The 20,524-nt window shown below is 44.1% G+C and overlaps 1 protein-coding gene across 1 annotated transcript in view; it reads left to right on the top strand.

Annotated features, from left to right (window-relative positions):
* LOC108785946 overlaps positions 1–12,027 on the top strand; it is a 16,449-nt gene extending 4,422 nt beyond the window's left edge. The window contains exons 2-4 of the mRNA XM_018555140.1: positions 3,120–3,354; positions 8,877–8,914; positions 11,889–12,027. Of these exons, the coding sequence (XP_018410642.1) occupies positions 3,120–3,354; positions 8,877–8,914; positions 11,889–12,027 (412 nt within the window). The remainder of the gene's footprint in view (positions 1–3,119; positions 3,355–8,876; positions 8,915–11,888) is intronic.
* Positions 12,028–20,524: the final 8,497 nt, after the last annotated feature.

Raw genomic sequence — 20,524 nt, 5'->3', positions numbered from 1 at the left:
TATATGTGTGTGTGTAGTATTTTAGTATTAGGCTCCATTCACACCACCTGTATCTTTAGGTGCAATTAGGGATTTCTGCATCATGAACATACGTTTCCTGCAGCAGGAATCCCTAATCTGGCGTTTAAAAGCGGCAGCTGTCACTTATTCAGGTTAATGATCAGGTAACAGCAGCTGCATGTAAACGCCTGCATACCGCATGTAGTGATATGATTACATTCGGTTAGGAATCATTCACTCTCCCTGGACGCAATGATTGTGCATTCAGGGAGAGTGTTTTCTAACCGCATGTAATGATATCACATATGATTACATGCTGTGTACAGGTGTTTACATGCAACTTGCTGTCACCTGATCATTAACATGCAGGTAGAAGGTGGTGAATCTTGAAGCAAAGTTAATGCAGGCATATGATGATAAAAATTCAAAAACAAGATGGAGTCACGTTAAGTGCAACCTTGCACCCACAGTCCAAAACTGAGATGCACTTGGGGCACGTTCACACAAGCTTTGGTGACTGGTGCGTTTCTGCACTGGATCAATGCCAGTAAAGTTTATACAAGTAAACAGTGAGTTGTGTAGCAGTACCTTGTGTATTCATGCAAGGCACTGCTGACACCCAGCAGAGAGCAGCCGCATGTTAAAACATAGTATTGCAGTGTGTATTTTCGACATGCAATGGGCTTGCAATAACAGGCGTGTTACATGTGTTGATGCAATGCGGTGCCAATCATAGGCATGCCAGGCACCACTGCATCCCACATTGCAACACTCAGGCCTTCCAATAGGTCACACACATTCTGGGCAGGGGCAAGGCTATTCTTGTAGATGGCACTTAAAGCAGAACTCAGCTTCCCCCACACTGTAAGGGTTAAGTGCTCATTTTGGTCTAGGGAGTTGAACTCATCCAATCCTCTGAGGCGTCTGGCTGTGACAGTGCTCCCTCCAGCCTCTCTCCTACGCTGCAGAGAGATGTTCCTCTGTGTCCTCACGCCCTATACACTGTCTATAGAACGTTATGATTTACGGGATCTTAGACTGCTGCAGCGGAGGGTCTAAGAGCAAAGAACAACATGGACACCGGCACTCCAAGTAATGAATCAATGGCGTCTGTTTATTGACGCATGAAACGTAGCACGATGCATAGTGATTCTGCGTGTGTATGAGTCCCTGTGTGATCTTGTTCTTAAGTGTATCTGTACCCCTGTATTTTATGTTCTCTGAGGAAATTGTCCAAGTGTTTTTTGAATGATTCAACACTCTCAGCTGATACCACTGCTTGTGGCAGCGAGTTGCAGACCCTAACCGCTCTAACTGTGAAGAAGTCCCTACACCCCTTGTGCTGAAATCTTTTGTCCACCATTTTTAGGTGTTGGCCTCTAGTCTTTGTTATGGAGCTTACCGTAAAAAGTTTATTGCTGATGTTGTCATCACCATTGAACATCTTGTACCGCAAAATCATATCCCCCTTAATCTCCTCTCTTCCACCGTGAAAATGTTTAAATTTAGTAACCTTGTTTCATAGCTTTGGTCTTCCATTCCCTTAGTTTGGTTGTCCTTCTCTGGACCCTTTCCAGCTCCAGGACATCCCTGTGGATTGGTGACCAAAACTGGACCGTATACTCCAGATGAGGCCGAACCAGTGATCTATAAAGTGGCAAAATTATGGATTTGTCTCTACAGTACATTTCGTTTTTAATACATGACAGCACTGTGCTCACTTTATTTGCCGCGGCCTGGCATTGCAAGCTATTATTCAATCAGTGGTCTACAATGACCCCCAGATCTTTTTCCATCTCTGACTTCCCCAGTGGAGTTCCCTTTAATGTGTATTCCACTTGCCTATTTTAAACCCCAAAGTGCATTACTTTACATTTATCAACATTAAACCTCATCTGCCATATAGTTGCCCACTCACTTATTTTATCCAGGACCTCCTGTAATGTTATAATGTCTAAGTCCGTGTCTAATACCCATCAAACACAACGTTTCGGGGTATCACAGGATGCCCTTCATCAGGCAAAATAAGTGATGCAAATGAAAGTGAAACCATATACATATATACACACCATAATGTGAGAATAAACCAATCCCCAGGTCTGCTGAGATCATGTGACGTCATGATTACGTCACGTTCCCGCCAATGATTCATTACTTGGAGTGTCGGTGTCTATGTTGTTCTGTGATTATAGACGGTTGCCATCCGTCGACAACTGCAGCACCCATTTTCTACACTATGGGACAGCGGTTTTGAGTGCGATGGGTTCATGGACTGTATCCTGGTCTAGGAGCAACCCGGCTCTTAGGATCAGGTGCATATAACTGTTATTTTCCTCCCTAGACCAAAATGAGCACTTTGCCTTTGCAGTGCGGGAGTAGTCCCACTACAAGGGTTAATAATCAATTTCCCCGAAGTTCTTCTTTAAGATGGCGATATAAAAATTAGTTCTAGGCCTTTACATTTTTAAGCTGAATTTCACCCTTTCCTTCAGTCTTACACATTTCTACCGGCTCCTCTCCTGAACTGAAATTACTTACTGCGAGCTTCTCACAATGTGCATTAGAAGCTGCAGCAATTTAGATTACTGGCTGAAGCATGTCCAGCATCTTCTAGCTCTTTGCTCCCCAGCCTGACTGCCCCTGGTCTGCCACTTTCATTCATTGCATTTTAATACTTTTAGCCACTGCCCCCTATTGCACAGAGGACCAGTGATAACATTACTTGGTCTAAAATTAGGTATGTAATGCAAGTGGAAACCTTTTATTTAAATATGTCATTAGCATATTGAGGGGAGGGATGAAACAGGGAAAGGCAGAATGTAAGTAAATGAAACTCTAGCTTTTAAGCCCAATTGAAGCTTCTGTATTTATTACTGTAGTGCAGTCTGGTTGTGTATACATTATTAGTTTGGCTGTCTTTTTGTTTTTTTACATACTGTGTGCTGCAGCAAGGGTTAAAATACTGTGTCGGCAGCACGCTGGAGAGTTGAGAAATACAAATCCTTTAGTAGGTAGAACACCCCTCCTCTATGTATTTAGCTCTTTGTACAGAGTTCAGCTTTGATGATAGATGGTGTACTTTCTTTGCTTGTTGTTCATTGTCTGTTATCATTTGGCAGATACCTGTCCACCGCACACAGTTTCACCTCCCTGCATTTCCGCTTTCTGATTGGAAAAGCCACCATCAGGTTAATCGTACGGGAGACCTGCAAAGCGATATGTGACACGCTCTATAAAGTCTTTATGCCGGAGCCGACCAAGGAGAAATGGGTGCAAATAGCTGAAGACTTCTATACCTCTACCAGCTTCCCAAACTGTGTTGGAGCTCTAGATCTTTTGAATTTCCCGCCTGCTGTGACGCTCGAAAACGAAACTAAAAGTCAGATGCCGGCTTTTAGTTTCATTTTCGGGCCGCGTACAGCACAGGACGCCGCGGGCTCGCAGGGACAAGGTGAGTGTCACTTTTCTCTGCAGCACCGAGTCTGACTCGGGGTTACCGCTCCTAGCATTGAAAATTCACCCCGAGCCAGACTCTGGATTACCGCCAGGGAGGTTAAAGTGAGATTTGTTGGTGTCGCTACTGTGCTGCTCACTCTTCTCCTTGCTGGAGGAAAAGCTATACCTGAAGACCTGCAGTGCAATTATCTGGATTTCCCGGAAAATAGCAGAGCATTTCTGGTATGTGAGTGTGCCTAGGCACTCCTGTTATGTAGCCTTATAGCTGTATATCTGAAATGTGAGATCTGCCTCTGACTGCTAGTCTCAGGAGATTCCGTGATGTCACTATTGTGCTTCTCACTGTTCTCCTTGTTGTTGGTTCTGACATGAGGAAGCAAAGCCCTGCCTCCACTAAGATGGCTGCCTCGGCGCAGATACAGCAAAGGCAGAAGCTGCTGTAGAGGTGAGTATATAGTGTCTTTTTTTTTTTTGCAGGGATCTGCTTTTGCCTGATGTTTGATGTTTGGCTTACATAGTTACATAGTATTTGGGGTTGAATAAAGACATACGTCCATCAAGTCCAACCCATATACCCCCTTCGCCCCTTGTGCTGTAGGTGGTGGCTTCAAGTCTTTGTTCAAACAGAGACTTTGCAATGTAATGAGTACTGTACACGTACGTGCCATTTATACTGAAACAGTTCTCTTGATGGTTCTACCTCTGCTCACCATGGTGGTCATCGTGTCCAACAATAAAGGGAATTTTAAAGTAGGTTCTCCTGAACCCCAAAATGATTGTTTGCAATTTTATTTCTATTTGAGCCCATAGTGTAAATACTCTGTTACATTATGACTTAGTGATTTTATGTGAACAGCCACAACTGTACGGTGTGACATTTGTAGGTATGGGTTGGAAATTAAGTAACAATATGTTAATAAAGAAGATCTCCTCCGTCCTTTTAAAGTGGACCTGCACTCATAAAACTATTTGTTACATCATAGGGAATATCTAGAAATGTTAAATGTGCTTTTTATATGAAATTCTTCCTGGAAAATAGCAGAGCATGTCCAGCAATGTGAGTGTGCCCAGGCACTCCTGTGCGTATAGCCTGTATTGGTGCAGTGTAAGATCTCAGGCACTGCTGCATCTGCAATACTGGTGACTAGTCCTTTGCCTTTTTTGGGGGGCACAGCTTCCAGAGTTCAGTTCCTCTTTAAATAAAAAAATAAATGTGTTTTCAGTGTATACACAATTGACTTGTTGCAACACTTGCTAGCATGGCTTTCATATTATTTCACTCTGCTACAAACCCTTTCAAAGCTGGCTGGCCTGAGGGAAATATAAAAACCTGCCCTTGCTAACCTCTCTTCTGAAACTGCGTGTCATGCAGATTCACTGGCTTCAGTACTTTCTAAATCATTGATCTAAAACACTGTACGTGAATTATGAGTTCTGACTGAGGGCCGGTTCACACCTAATCCAGTGCGTTCCAGCGTAGTTAGTAGCTGGATCTCATAATTACAGCCACCCTGCATTCTGGTGCAATCACATCAGAATGCATGGCACAGTAATGCCTGTGGTCTGGTCCAGTGTGATCGCAAAAATAGTGCATGCACTTTTTTTTAGGAATCTTAAAGTAGGTTCTCCTGAACCTGCAGTCCGGTCCGGTGCCTTAGCCAAAAATAGTGCGTGCACTATTTTTGGCCATCGGACCAGACCACAGGCATTGCTAAGCCGCACGTTGCGGGGTGGGGAGGCATGGCTGCGGTGCCTTGAATGCACCACCATGCTCCCTAATGCAGGGAGGCTGTAATTATGCGATCCAGTGCATTCCAGCTACTAATTGTGCTGGAACGCACTGGGTTAGGTGTGATCAAGCCCTGAGAACATATTAATGCCACTTTTAATACTTGAGATTTCCTTTTAACAAATAAAAACATTTTTTCTTTGCATGTCGTGCTTAGAAGAAAACTATCAATATTCTGTAAGGTGTGTACAAGTAAATTTTACTTCTCTGCCTTTAATGGCTCCATCTAGCTATTACTTTTACACATTACTGACAGCAATGTAGCTGCAAGGAATCTTCAGCTTACTCATAGCTGCTCATAAAAAAAATGTGCATATAAGTTATCATTAATTTAAAGAGCACAAATGCTGGTGCCAAAAACTGAACTAAGGTACTTTATTTAGGCTAAGGTTTGTGGACATCTGACTATCACACCTTTTATGAGTTTGTTGGCCATCCCATTCCAAAACCATGGACAGTAAAATGTCCCTCCATCTCTGCTTTGTGGCTGTAAGAGCCTCCACTCTTCTGAAAGGCTTTCCATTGAGGAGGTATTGCAAATAGGCTAGAGACTGGCCACTGAAGGGTTCCTGCACATACAGTGAGATCACTGACATATACATGCACATACACTGGGGCCTTGCCACCAAGGGGTTAACACGCATTTATATGCGGGAGATTGATCACGGAGATGCACATATGCAGAAGACTGGCTTCTGAGGATTTATTTATCTTCATACACTCGCAGGTTAATCCACTTTTAATAGAATTTGGTCACTGCAGGGTAATGCCCTTATAATTGGGGACTGGCCATTGAAGGGTTAGGGCAAACATACTGGATACTGGCAACATAATGCCCTTATAATTGGGGACTGTCCATTGAAGGGTTAAGGCAAACATGCTGGATACTGGCAACAATATGTACAGCTCTGTGTAACTTGATGGCACTATACCTGAAATATAAATGCTTCTTTTACTGGTGACCCTGCAATGAGAGGTATTCATTCACCCTTGTGCACAGGGTGCTGAAACAACTAGTGGATGGCACCACCGCAGCCTGTTCAAAATGCTGAACAGACTTCAATTTGATTGCAGAAGCCAGTGGTGACAGGGCCGCTTTAAACTGTAATTGGCTTTGCAGAGTGTCCCTCTGGAAGTTTTTAACACAGAAAAAGTATTCAACATTTTAGCAAAGTATTACTTATAGCAGACAATGAGCCTATTATTTACCATCGAGGCACAAGACGTGTATTGTGAGAGCAGAGCGAGAAGCCTCCTCTGTATTCATAATGTATGATAGAATAAAAACATTTAGACTTATTACAGAGTGGGAGAAATATTTTTCCACAAAGGTGCAAGTCAATTGGCGTGAGTATGGATTCAGAGACGTGTCTACAGGCTATGCCCCATTAAAGTGAAACTCCAGCCAAAACACCTCTTGTTCTGGAAAGGGTTAGAATGTGCCAGGTTTTTATTGCTGTCTGTGTTACCACTGGGGAGATATACCCTTTTCCTATCCCCCTAAAAAAAATGGTAGGAGGAGATTTCTCTGGTGAGGGGACATGTCTGCATTGACAATTGTTAATAGAAATTGTGCCTCCACTGGCAGAATTGCCCCCTACTCCTGTTCCAGTGGCAACTCTAAGGGGATATTCACACCTGTCCATGTTAAAGTTGAACTCCAGGATAAGCAAATATCATTTAAATACAAGAGTCATGTGTAAGGTTACTTGAATCTTGTATTTCAGATCTGTTCAGTAATCCAGTGTAAAACTTTGAGTTCCCCGTAGTAAAGACTAGTCAACTGCTATTTTCTCTCTTGTGTAGGGTGTGCTGGTCTTGTATCCCAGCAAAAAGTTTCCCAGCACACTCACCAGCCAGCATGCAAAAAAACTTGTCTCACCGCTAAGGTTAAAAACAGGTTTAGATACACGTCTTCTGCAGAAGACGTGTATCTAAATGTGAAAGCCACACAGCCGCGCAAGGCACCTCTATATAGTTCCGTCCTAACTCTAAACTATCAGAGCCTTCATCTTGGAGCACATATAGCAAAAGAGAAAGATGGAGACTCTCATAGTTTAGAGTTAGGACCGCACTATATAGAGGTACCTTGGCGAGGCGGTGTGGCTTTCACATTTTCTGCAGATGACGTGTATCTAAACCTGTTTTTAACCTAAGCGGTGAGACAAGTTTTTTTGCATGCTGGCTGGTGAGTGTGCTGGGAAACTTTTTGCTGTTGTACTGTATAAAGCCCTTCCATGTGCACCTTGCTGTAAAGTTGGTGACGAATTGATGAGTGCGTTTGCCATTTGTTTTATTTGACTGGTCTTGTATCTGCCCCCTTCTGTGGTCAGTGGAACCTTTTAGGTGGCTGTCACAGCTCTGCTCTGGATATGTACAGCACAGTGATGTCACAGCCACATTTACCAGGTAATATTTGGGATGGCAAAAGTATTTGGTGCACTCAAAGTGGATTTATATCCTTTGTGGCTATTGAGAAAAATATTTAAATGAAGGTTAAATTGTCCGGAGTAGAGCTTTACCCAGATGCTTTTCGACTAAGCAATGTGAACACAATAACATGCACGTGAAATAGTTACAACAATTTGGCCCCAAGAAGTTTAGATCTCCTTTCACTCTCTTTCCTGGGTGTCACTAGGACAAAGAGTGAGAACAAATCTCTCAGACGGCACAGACAGCTATAAAAATCCCTACCTAGTCCTGCCCAAAACAAAACAAAAAAATTGTCTGGTGTTGCATTTTAAACCTGAAGACCTCAACCTCAGCATATGAGGTTACCTTCAGTGAAGCTGCATGTGAAAACCCGGAGATGTGGGAGAAAGTATTCGTGTCATGACTTTTCCTGTAAACCTTCATATTATTATCCCCTTTAGTGAACATGGAAATCCTTAAAATAACTTCACTAAAAGGAGCAACCCTCTCCTTTGCTTGTGTTTACAGAAATCGCTGCCAAATACCAGATGTTCAGCCTATGCCATCTCATCACTCCATAATCAGTGAAATTAAACTGTTTTCATATGTGCTCAAGACCCATTTATTACCCTGTTGGGTGCCGCCATCTTGGCTCTTGCACAGCATAGAGAAGGTGAAGACAGACTGCCAATCAAAGCCCACATGTCAAAGACACCTCCACCCTTCCTGTGGCAAATACCTGCTATGGGGAACATCAGGCCCCTTCCTTGCATGTAACCGCACTGGTGCTTGGTGATTGACAACATAAGCTCCAACACCTTCACATGGGGATGAGAGAGGCTCCTCAGTCCTAAGGAAGCATCAACTAAGATTACATGCACAGGACTTCTGCAAAGTTATGTATAAGACTGTGGTAGACACTTTAAAGTGAATTTTGTTTTGTTCTATCAAAGTCAAATTATAGGTTCTCTTTAATTGCTTCCTCCATGTCCAATATGATCAGCATTACCTATTTTCACAGGCAAAAGTCATACCTACCTTCTGTCTTCTAGCTGTGGTTGCAGGGGGAGCAGGTTGACCAGGCTGGGTTTTATATTTCCTGGTCTGGATCTTCTATCTGCCAGCTATTGTTGTGGTTGCAGAGGCAGCAAGCTGACCAGGTTGGGTTTGATATCTTCAGGTCTGGACTCTATTTTCCAGCTAATATTGTGGTTTATAGAGCCAGCAGTCTGAACAGGTTGGGAACGACATCTTCAGGTCTGGACCTTCTATATGCCAGATATGTATTTTGCTTGCATAAAAACCAACGAAAACAAACTACAGCAAGAGAGCGATGCTGATGAAACAGGTGAATGTTCTCTTGTGGTGATCCGAATGCTGGTGAGTTAACGTCTGTGGCAGGATCACCAATACGTCATAGACCTAAGTCCCTCTGGTCCGGGAATTGCAGACCAACAATAGAGAGAATATATAACCTCATAGTGAGGTGGGTAAAAAAGAAATGTAAAAAGAAGCATAAAAGGACCGGCAAATAGGGTTATTTTTTTTTTTTAGAGCTGACATGACAAAACAGGACATAAATAAAACTATTTTTTAACTATCAGGCTCTACAATAAGAAAAAGAGAAAAACAAGCTCCCACGTCATAATTTAGCCATGCTGTATATTTCGCAGTGGACATTCCGGGAGGGGTTTGGAGGTTAATGAGACTTTTGTTGTTGTAGGCAAGTTCTTGGCTCTGAGAGGAAAAACAAATGACATATTACTGTTTTTTTCTTTAGAGAGTTGAGCCATCAAAGCCAGAGTCAATATTTTCTTGCCATTGTTATAATGAATTTTTTATAAGCGTTTTAGGCTTAGGTGATCCATTTAGGGGTATAAATGAGTGTTCAGTATAGACCAGCCTTTCTCACCGAGGTTCCTCTTCACGTTGCTAGGGGTTACCACTGGCAATTTAATCTCCCACCTACACTGAGTACCAATGCAAGAGCTTTTTTCCACTTACCCTCTTACCTGTCATGCTGTGCTCTCACCAGAAAATATACTCCCCTATCCAGTGAATCCAGCGTTGTCCTGCTGTGATCCGCCAGTCTACTGCCACAGTAAGGGTCATTTTAAGAGACTTAACCACAAACCGGTCCCTGCTCAAAGATGCATGAGCACATGTGCACGCAATCCCGTGCTGAGTTCTGGGCAACAGCAAAAAGTTTCCCAGCACACTCACCAGCCAGCATGCAAAAAAAACCTGTCTAACTGCTAAGGTTAAAAACAGATTTTAGATACAAGTTTGAAGAATATGTGAAAGCCGTACTGCCTCGTCAAGGCCCCTCTGTGTAGTGCGGTCCTAATTCTAACCTATGACAGTCTCTATCTTGGAGCACATGAGGCAAAAGATAAATTGGGTGCAGGTTCGCCAGTAGGCAGCCCAACCTCCTTAAAGGCACAGGGACACACTAGGGACCCCGCACATCACAACGGCAGCTTAATACCCCAGTGTGTCACTGCACCAAATCAGTCAAGCAAAACATGGCAAACGCACTCATCAACTCATAACCAGCTTTAAAGCAAAGTGCACACGGAAGGGCTTTAAAAAGTAAAACAGCAAAAGGTTTCCCAGCACACTCACCAGCCAGCATGCAAATAGGTCTCATAGGTTAGAGTTAGGACCGCACTACACAGAGGGGCCTTGACGAGGCAGTACGGCTTTCACATATTCTGCAGAAGACTTGTATCTAAAACCTCTGTTTTTAACCTTAGACAGGTTTTTTTTTGCATGCTGGCTGGTGAGTGTGCTGGGAAACCTTACGCTTGTCAGAGTTCTTGGCAAACGCGTTTTAGCGCAGGAATGTGTGCGCACGGGAACATACACACGCAATAGCGCACATGCACATTAGTGCACTGGCACATGCTCATTAGCGGGCACGCTTTGCCTATTTAAGAAGACAGAAGCCATGATGAAGTTGCTGGGTGGTCGTCTGCTTGTCCCTGTTTCCCCTTTGTTCTGTTCCTGAGATCCTGTTCTCCTGTGTTTGAACCTGGCTTGTGACCATTGACTCTGTCTCCTCCTTCCAATTTGGTACCCAGACTCTTTGCTCTCCCATGTATGATACTGGCTTATGACTCCTGACCTTGCTACTAATCTGCGGTTCGGCACTTCGAGATTCTGCTACCTGTGCATGACCCTGGCTTTGAATCCGACTACGCTCCTGGCTTGCCTCTTGGAGCCTTGTCCCAATACCCTAGGCCAACTCATCCAGCCACTGAATTTTCTGACTCCATGACAGGTATCTAATCCAGTTCTATGAGATACTGGTGTCATCCTGGTCCTGCAGACTCACCCACCAGTCCAACGTACTGAAGCACCTCTATGAAACCCAGCCAGCCACTGGTACTGGCACCTCAGCCTTTCCCTATCCTTATATCGTCAGAGGTGTGGGATGAGAGGTGCATGGGTAGCCCCCTCCTGAGTTGGGTCTTCATTCAGGTATGTGATGGTCATGCACCGCCATCTTCTTCTGTGACATCATCTGAAGCCAGTTGCCTATTCCGTCTTCTGCAGTCGGCTCCTGATAATGTGCAGCCAGGCCGCTGTGAGTCCCTGCTTCTGCACCCTCCTTGGATATGCACTTTAAATATCCAAGGAGACTGCAGGAGCTGGCCATGTGAAATGTTGGGGTTTGGAGCTAGCCAAAAAGTAAACAAAAAATCCCCATCCACCATTTTAAAATGTGGAGGGGAGGATTGAACGGAGCTAAAGTGGACCTGGGCACTGAAGGTCTGCTTTAAAGTGAAAGCGTCACTTTGGCCATTGAGGGTGATAAACATTTATCACTCACCACATAGGGACAGTTGCAATGTGAAAGGTTTCCTTTTGAGCTGCAAAAACGCAACCGCCTCGGTTTAATAAATCCAGATATATTTCAGCACATTATCACTTGGTGGTCCAGCATGCCGCATTAACCCCTTGTATGCCCAGTCCTACCTGCAGTGCCGTCAATAGACGTTAAAAAGCCACGGCAGTGTTTATCTGATTGTAAAAGATTTTTTTTTTCAGTTACTGGGCTGGAATTTCAGACTTTTTGTGTGGGCTTGTTTATTTTTTTAGGCAATTTGGCATATGACAAGCGTCATTAGTCAGCTGTCCCTGACTCTCCATACATGAAGGGGTGTGTGAGGCATTCGGGAGGAATCACAAGGCTTTATGTTTTTGTAAAATTCCACTCTTCTCGCAGTCACATGACCGCTTCTTTCTGGGTCTGCCAAAGGAACACTGAACAGACCGAACAAAAACGGAAAAAGACCCCCCGCCCTTCCCACCCGTCCGATTCATCGCTTCTTAATTTTGGGACTGGGGAGAAGTATGACATTTAACCGGCTGCTGTGTAAGGTAATGTAGCCCTGCAGGTAGATAGGGCTTGATGTCATGACGCAGAGTTTGAAGGGTTGCCTAGCAACAGTGAAAGTCAGTAATTCACCGCCAATGAGTCACATTGCCATTCAAGTCACTTTCCAAATTGATGTGATTCTCTTTGTGATTTTTTGTTCAGATAAGGATTAAAAATGAAAGAGAGAAGGAGTTTGGTTGCCATGGACAACTGCCCCAAATTTTATTTTGTGCAAGAATAGCTTGGTTGTCAGATTGCAAAACCTTGTCAGATGGAAATATAGAGGCGTTTAGAAAAATTGGCATTAAGGGTGTGTCCTCTGAAGATCATAAAACACATCAATACCCCTTAAGCACACCCCTCAGATCCTTTGATTGGATGTGTTTTGTCTATAAATGCCCTCTTCAGGGAACAGAAAAGATAAATGCATTTGTATCTCAGTGACTCTCACTTACCATCACAACTATAAAGGAATGCTAGGGGGTATTTTACGAACGCCAGTGACTCTGATATGTCAGATTGGACTTAGCTGCATGGCTCCAAAGACCAGGCGAAGTTTACTAAATAGTTTTCACTTTTAATACTAGGGATGCACCGATACCAGTATTTCCGTATCGAATGCATTGATATCAAGTACTGGAAGTCCCATTCAGGAAGCTAGGAGGCGTGTCAAGACTCGCCACCCGGCTTCCTGATTAGCAGGGAAGCAGTCTCCATGCTTCTTATCAATAGGTGACGAGAAAGAATGGAGCCGGCTTTCTGGCCAATTGGGAACCCGGGCACTGTGTAATGACCCGGCGCCCAGCTACCTAATTGGCCCAGAACCTGGCTCCATGCTCCCTCGTCATGAAGCCGGCTTCCCGACCAATCAGAAAGTCGTGCGCCGCATCATTACACACCGCCTGGCTTTCTGATTGGCCAGCGTGATAGTACACACTGTCCGGCTTCCTGATTGGCCGAGAAGCCGGCTCCATGCTTTCTCATCACAAGACGAGAGAGCATGGAGTCAGCTTCCCGGCCAATTAGGAAGCGGGGCATACTTCTGAAGTCCACTTAGTTCCAGGGTACTTCAAGAGCCTGCACTGGTCCCGGTTCTCTTCCTCTTTCAGCATCCGAGGTCTCCTCCATGTTGGAGGCCTCAGGGAAACCTTTTCCCTCACACCAGCCCATGCCCACCCCCAGGCCTCGGGCTAGCCTGGGGGGCAGGTTGAACAGAACCCAGCCCTAATCCATGGCACATCCACCCATCCCTAATCCTGAGCACATGACAGCTCCCACCAATATATGTACTCTATCCCAACATGCACCACTGGCTGAGAGAAGTCCAGTGATTGGCTGCTGTACTGTACATACATTACAGTCAGGGCTGGCCTTAGGCCTTTAGGCGCCCTGTGCGAGAAAGCTTTACAGCGCCCCTCAGTTTACAGGCAATGTTAGGCTCCTGGGATTAACCATATAGTTGCCACTATAATCCAGCCAGGCTGTCTACAGCCCTGGCTATCACTAAATGTCTAGTAGCCACATCACAAAAGGTGATGGGGGCTACACAAGGAAAGCCTACGCTGGAAAATGCAACAAAATGCATTGCATTGGGCCTGAAATAAACTGGTCCTATAATGGATATTACCTTTGATGACACACGCTGTGGAATGTAAACACGGCATGTCTCCTGATGCTTCCACACAGTTACATTTCACAATCTTTACCTCTTTTCCTATAAATCGATTTTCCTATTGAGCTATGTGGAGGTACATAGTCCAAGACAGCTGTACACTGCTTGATTTCTGACCTGATGACGTGGTGACAATAAAAGGATAATGATGTTTGCTTTCACAGGTAATCTTTGGGTGGATGGAACAATTACGCTTCTGCTGCTTTTTGTACATGTTGATATAGTAATCTAGTTTGGAAAAAGACATCCATCTAGTTAAACATTGTGCCAGTCTAGAGGAAGATAAAGTCGAGCTCCATGCCTTTCCTGATGAATGCTGCCAGCATAGAAGTGTAAACAATATACATTATATACTATATTGGCAAAAGTATTGCACCTCTCCAAATCATTGGATTCAGGTGTTCCAATCACCTCCATGGCCACAGGTGTATAAAATCAATCACCTCGGCATGCAGACACTTCTACAAACATTTGTGAAAGAATGGGTCGCTCTCAGGAGCTCAGTGAATTCAAGCGTGGTACCGTGATAGGTTTGCCACCCTGGAATAAGTCCATCTGTGACATTTCCTTGCTACTAAATATTCCGCGGTCACCTGTTAGTGGTATTAGAACAAAGTGGAAGCAACTGGGAACAACAGCAACTCAGCCATAAAGTGATATGACAGAGCGGGGTCAGCGCATGCTGAACCGCACAGTGCACAGAAGTCGCCAACTGTTTGCAGAGTCAATAGCTACAGACCTCCAGACTTGGTGTGGCCTTCAGATTGGCACACCAACAGTGCGTAGAGAGCTTCATGGAATGGGTTTCCATGGCCGAGCAGCTGCATCCAAGCCTTACATCACCAAGTGCAGTGCAAAGCGTGGGATGCAGCGGTGTAAAGCACACCGCCACTGGACTCTAGAGAAGTGGTGACGTATTCTTTGGAGTGACCAATCCCGCTTCTCTGTCTGGCAATGGGGTTTGGACGTGCCCGGGTTTGGCTGTTGCCAGGAGAACGGTACTTACCTGACTACATTGTGCCAAGTGTAAAGTTTGGTGGAGGGGAGATTATGGTGTGGGGTTGTTTTTTCAGGGGTTGGGCTTGGCCCCTTAGTTTCAGTGAAGGGAACTCTTAAGGCATCACCATACCAAGACATTTTGGACAATTTCATGCTCCCAGCCTTGTTGGAACAGTTTGGGGATGGCCCCTTCCTGTTCCAACATGACTGCGCACCAGTGCACAAAGCAAGGTCCATAAAGACATGGATGAGGGAGTTTGCGGTGGAGGAACTTGACTGGCCGGCACAGAGTCCTGACCTCAACCCGATAGGACACCTTTGGGATGAATTAGAGCGGAGACTGCGAGCCCGGCCTTCTCGTCTAACATCAGTACCTGACCTCACAAATGCACTTCTGGGAGAATGGTCATAGACACCCATAGACACACGCCTAAACCCTATGGATGCCTTCCTAGAAGAGTTGAAGCCATTATAGCTGCAAAGGGTGGGCCAACTTAGGCTCTTTATTCTTTATTTTCACCTGGTAATCCATCAAATAACAAACTTCCTTAACTGGGGGGAGGGAAGCTACACTTACTCACTGTACTTGTGTCAATGAAGGGAGCCATGGCTGCCACACAGGCCGCTGCCCCATTTGAGCTGCAAATATGTCTTCAGAAAATTCTGCTTCATGCTTTCCTCCTTCAGAGCTCTATTTTAGCATAGCCGAGTAACAGCCACACCCCTCACACAGATTTGTAATACAAAGGAAGAGAGGGGGTGTGTCTGTCTGTTACTGAGCACTGATATCTGATAGCACTGGGTCTAATTCTGGAGCCTATTGGACTGTCCAGTCATATGTAGACACCCTGCACAACTGCTGTAACGTGTGAATGGAGGTAAGACTATGAATATGGGGATTGTGAGTACAATGTCTATATGCTTATCTATTTGCCTGACTGTGGTTTTAATGTATTGAAGCCATGGGATTGAGATGACCTCCCAACAACTAGAATTTTCAAGAGAAGAGTCAACAATGTTATCCTGTACTCTTCCCACCACAGCTCTAGCCTTTGACATCCACAACCATCTAGTGCCACGGAGAAGCTTACCTGTGGTCAGACACCTTTTTTTGCTGCTGGACTAGTTTGTACAGTATGCACCAAAGGCAGGAAAGTGCAGCTAAGTCAGCTAGTGGAAATTTCCGCTTGTTCACCATCCATAATGTATGAGTAAATGGGTGAGGTGGATGGGAAAGAGAGCAACAGGCTGGGGAGTAAGTTTTCATCGGAGACCGGCTGACTTGAAACAGGAATGTGTGTGTGATTGTGCTGGAGCAGAGTTAATCAGGGTCATTCATTGCCAGGCACGTCGCTGTATTGGAGTTTTGAGTTAACATTGCGGGTGTGGGATACCGCAGGTGCTAATGTGGATGGGAACTATACGTCATTGCTTCTAGGACTTCTAGTTCCTCAACATTGGAAGACCTGCATGTTGCCTAATAAAGAAACAGCTCACAAGAGGACAAGCGGGAGCTAAAAAAAAAAAAATCCCCAGAATTCAATACTGATAGCAGAAGGGATCACAGTCCTCCGATCAATACATGTGCAGATAGATATGTAGAATTCACATGATGTCATCCCATCCTTAACTACTGCTTAAATGGTCAAAAAACTAAAAATAAATGTGTATTTCTATAATTAATTTCTATCCCACTCCTAATAGCCATATCCATCTAGAAGTTTATAAACTTATTGAAGATGCCCATAGGATGCACTTCCTCAATGAACTGACACAATTTCACTCAGCCCTGTGAATATGTTCTTCCTTACCCTCCAACTTTGCCTGCCATCTGAACTACAATTCAGTGTTTAAACTTCCCACAATGTAACATTATCATTGCCTGCTGGAAGCAATGCATGATGGGATGTGTAGTATTAAGAAATGGAGATTGCATCACATCAAGCAGCAGGGAAAGAGACGCGAAGCACACTGGGAATCCAGGAAGTTGTTGAAAGCGACAGGCAGATCCTATTATAGTGAAAGACTCTGACTCGATACTACCTCAATGTGGGCAAATTAGACCACTCAGGTTATTTGCAGCTGACAAACAGTATTTTGCGCTGACACCGACTGGTAAATTGCAATATGCTGTATTACCGTATTTTTCGCTCCATAAGACGCACTTTTTTCCCCCCAAAAGGAGGGGGAAAAAGTGCCTGCGTCTTATGGAGCGAATCCCGACGCCCGAGACATGCAGTTTCGGGCGCCAGGCGAGTAGTAGGAGCCACTGCTCATTTAATACGAGTGATCTAACGAGATCACTCGTATTAAAGCCGAGCAGCGGTGGCGGCGATCGAGTTCAGCAGCAGGAGCCACTGCTCGTTTAATACGAGTGATCTAATGAGATCACTCGTATTAAAACCGAGCAGCGGCGACGATCGAGATAACCATAGAGCAGACGAAGAATAGACGTTCTTCGCCTGCTCTGTGTCATCACTGAGACCGTGGCGCTGTAATCACAGCGCCACCTGTCTCAGCGGTCACTAACTGCAGCTTCTGTCACAGCTTCTGTCATAGAAGCTGTGACAAAAGCTACAGTCTCGAGTGCTCCATAAGTCGCGCCGGACCTCCCTGCGTCCTATGGTCCGGTGCGTCTTATGGACCGCAAAATACGGTACTTTTTTTTTCTTTCTTGGGTTTAGATTTATTTGAACCATTTTTCAGTTTTCAGCGCTGTGCAAGTTTGGCTGAGAATTCCTCCGTCACGCAACACTGTAATAACATTAAGTTTATGTTTTTTGGGGGGACAAATGGAGCTCTTTTAGTGGTATTTAATATCCACTGCTTGCTATCTTTTACTATATGAAGTAAAAGGAAAAAAAACATTTCCCTTACTTTCGTTTATAAATCATAGCAAATAAATGTATCCATTCATTACTCCCTTTACTCTCCCCTGCTTCTGATGTAAGAGGAAGGGGAGGGCTTGGCAATGTAAACATTGCCATGTGGTTGCTGTTATAACCAATCACAGGACACATAGCTGGCCTGATTGGTTCTGTGTCTAATGACAGCGGGAGCAATAGCTGCCGCGGCCACGCGTACACACTTGTTCATGGGAGGACATACAGGTACATCCCCCCAGAACAATATGCCACTGGATCGGCCATTTTAATACAGTGGCCGGTCCGCAAGTGGTTAAATCAGATTACTACAAGAATTAACAAGATAATATGAAATAGCCCATTAAAAGATCATTCACCTTCCATCCAGAGATTTCCCCCACAGTGCTTTTCTTTTTGCTGGCTGGCTGTCCACACTCTGATGGTTAGCATCATTCAAGACACTTCCTCTGAGCCCAGTTCATGCTGGACCTGCCCCCCAGGCTGTGACTGGACAGTGAAACAAAAAGCAGCCCAGTGATGAGCAGCATGCTTCTTATTACCACAAATACTGATTGGCTCCTTGTGCTGCTTCTTTCTCTCACACTCCAGCCCTACAGTGCAGGGAATGTAAGAGGCTGATACCAGGTCAATTCCAGGTACTTAAACTGCATTTAAATTATGGATGCATCGATACTAAGTACTGTACTCGGTACAAATACAGTACAAGTACAGATACTTTTCCAGCTCCAGGACTAGACTAGAGAAAAATTCAAAAGTTAGGCGGCAGCTGTCATTTGTAAGGAGCACACAGAGCTCCCGGGATTTGTACATCTCTGTTTTAATGTATGATTTTGTTTTTATAAATATAAATAAAGGGATGCACAGATACCAGTTTTGCGAGTACGAGTACTGGTACTTGCCGAGTACTTACAAGTACGAGTACTGATACATTTTTGTTTATTGTCATGTGACGGTTTTTCTAAAACAATACAGACTAATGATTTCAGGACAGTGGTGGAGAGCCAGAGCCAGGTCCCAGCTGCAACCACTGCACCCTGGTAGTTCTCATCAAAAAGGCCAAGTATCGGCACTGGTATCTGAACTGGTATCTGAACTGGCATCGGTGCATCCCTAATTTAAATAATACACATAATGATGTATTAATGGAGACAGAGCTGCATTAGATTGGCTCTTTTATATCTACATAGAGTTCAGCTTTAAAGTGACATTAAACCCTCAGAATTTTTAACATAAACCAATACTGTAATGTGTGCCTTACTGTATTCCATGGTAGTTTCCCTTCTCTTTGCTGCTCTTCCTTTTAAATCCTCATGTCTTCTCATGCTTGGGGAGAACTTTCCTTTGCAGCTTAGTGCCTCTTCCTGTAGTGCTGGCTCAGGTTACAAACCTATACACAGACACCATATATTAATTCCTGAGACAAGGCAGTCTGCTGCAAAACAGAAGTTCTGCCCAGCATGAGAACAGATACAGATTTAAAAGGAAGAGCAGCAAAGAGAAGGGAAACAACCATGGATTACAGTAAGGCGCACATTACAGTATTGTTTTATGTTAAAAAATCTGAGGGTTTAATGTCACTTTAACATGAGAAATTAGATCTGGTGCTCGGTCCACTTTAAAATGTATAAACATTATAACATAATCACTTGAACAAAGAGAGTTTTGATGCTCCTCATATGCCGTGGTTGAGTTAATCCTCCATGAATTGTTATTCAGTCAGTGGCATGTGTTTCCAATCCAGAATTTTATTTTACAGTTACAATGGGCATAATACATTTCGGTTTTGGAACGCGCTACATTATTTGGCTCCTCAGTAGATCCGAAAGCCGAAACCCTCATTAATTTGCCCAGCGTCCAGTTTACCAGACTTGGATAGACTCCCTGACTGACAGGCAGGCTCTCCGCTCCCAAATTAATATAAATCTGTTGGTACCAGATATGTGACTAAGGGTGAACTGCAACAAATAACAACGATTGTAAAACAGCAGGGACTATTAAAGCCGAACTAAGCCTGCAAAGTAAGCAGATAGATATTTATGGGAGAAGAGGCTCGGTATGTCTAGTATAGTGCAGTGCAGCAGTGTTAATAGCAAACTTTAACCCCTTAGTGACCGAGGCCTTGTTGTTTTTTTCTTTGTTTTTTTGTACCCATGTTATAATCCAAATTTTAGGCCGGAAAATTACTTCAAACCCCCAGACATCATATATTTTATGAAAGCCAAGACCCTGTAGAATAAAATGTTGGCAGTTTCAAATTTTTATGTTGCACGATATTTGAACGTATTATCAAACCCCCAAATTTAGAAAAAATGCCCTTAAATGCCCCACAACACAATTAAATACCCATTTTGTACGTAAAATATAAAAGATGAGGTTACAACGAGTAAATAGATACCCAACATGCCCAGGTTAAAAATTGTGTGCGTCTGTGAAAATGCGACATGCGCAGCGATACCCAACATGTGTAGCATGATCATGGTTTTTATACGTAGGCGCACCCGACGCATCTTTACGTTTTTTTAAAAGTTTTAATATTTTTACATTTATTTCATTTAATAATAATTTTTAAAACTGTTATTTTTTTATTTTTTCTACTTTACTTTAATTGCTTTCACATAGGGAAGAATACAAGCGTCCCATGTGATAGCAGATTGGCAGTGACAGGTACTCTTTAGGTGATGTTGGGTGTCCAAAAGATCCCTAGTCTCTGCTTTACACTTGAAATAAGCTATTGAAGTGCAGATCGCACTTCAAAAGCTTATAGCTGGGCTTCAGGAGCCGAGCACTGACAGCTATGGGACCGGAAGCGATGTAATCTGCTACGCTCCTGGTCCCATAGTATGGGTAGGGGATCAAGGAACGGACATTCGCCTATCTCCTCCCCAGCTTCCCCCCCAACACCGGGGGGGGGGGGGGGCTTTTTTGCC

The sequence above is a fragment of the Nanorana parkeri genome, unplaced genomic scaffold (genome assembly GCF_000935625.1).
Source record: "Nanorana parkeri isolate BGI_ZX_2015 unplaced genomic scaffold, ASM93562v1 scaffold186, whole genome shotgun sequence".
NCBI classification, from domain to species: domain Eukaryota; kingdom Metazoa; phylum Chordata; class Amphibia; order Anura; family Dicroglossidae; genus Nanorana; species Nanorana parkeri.
Note: the sequence above shows the minus strand (reverse complement) of the source record. Positions and strands in the feature narration are given on the sequence as shown.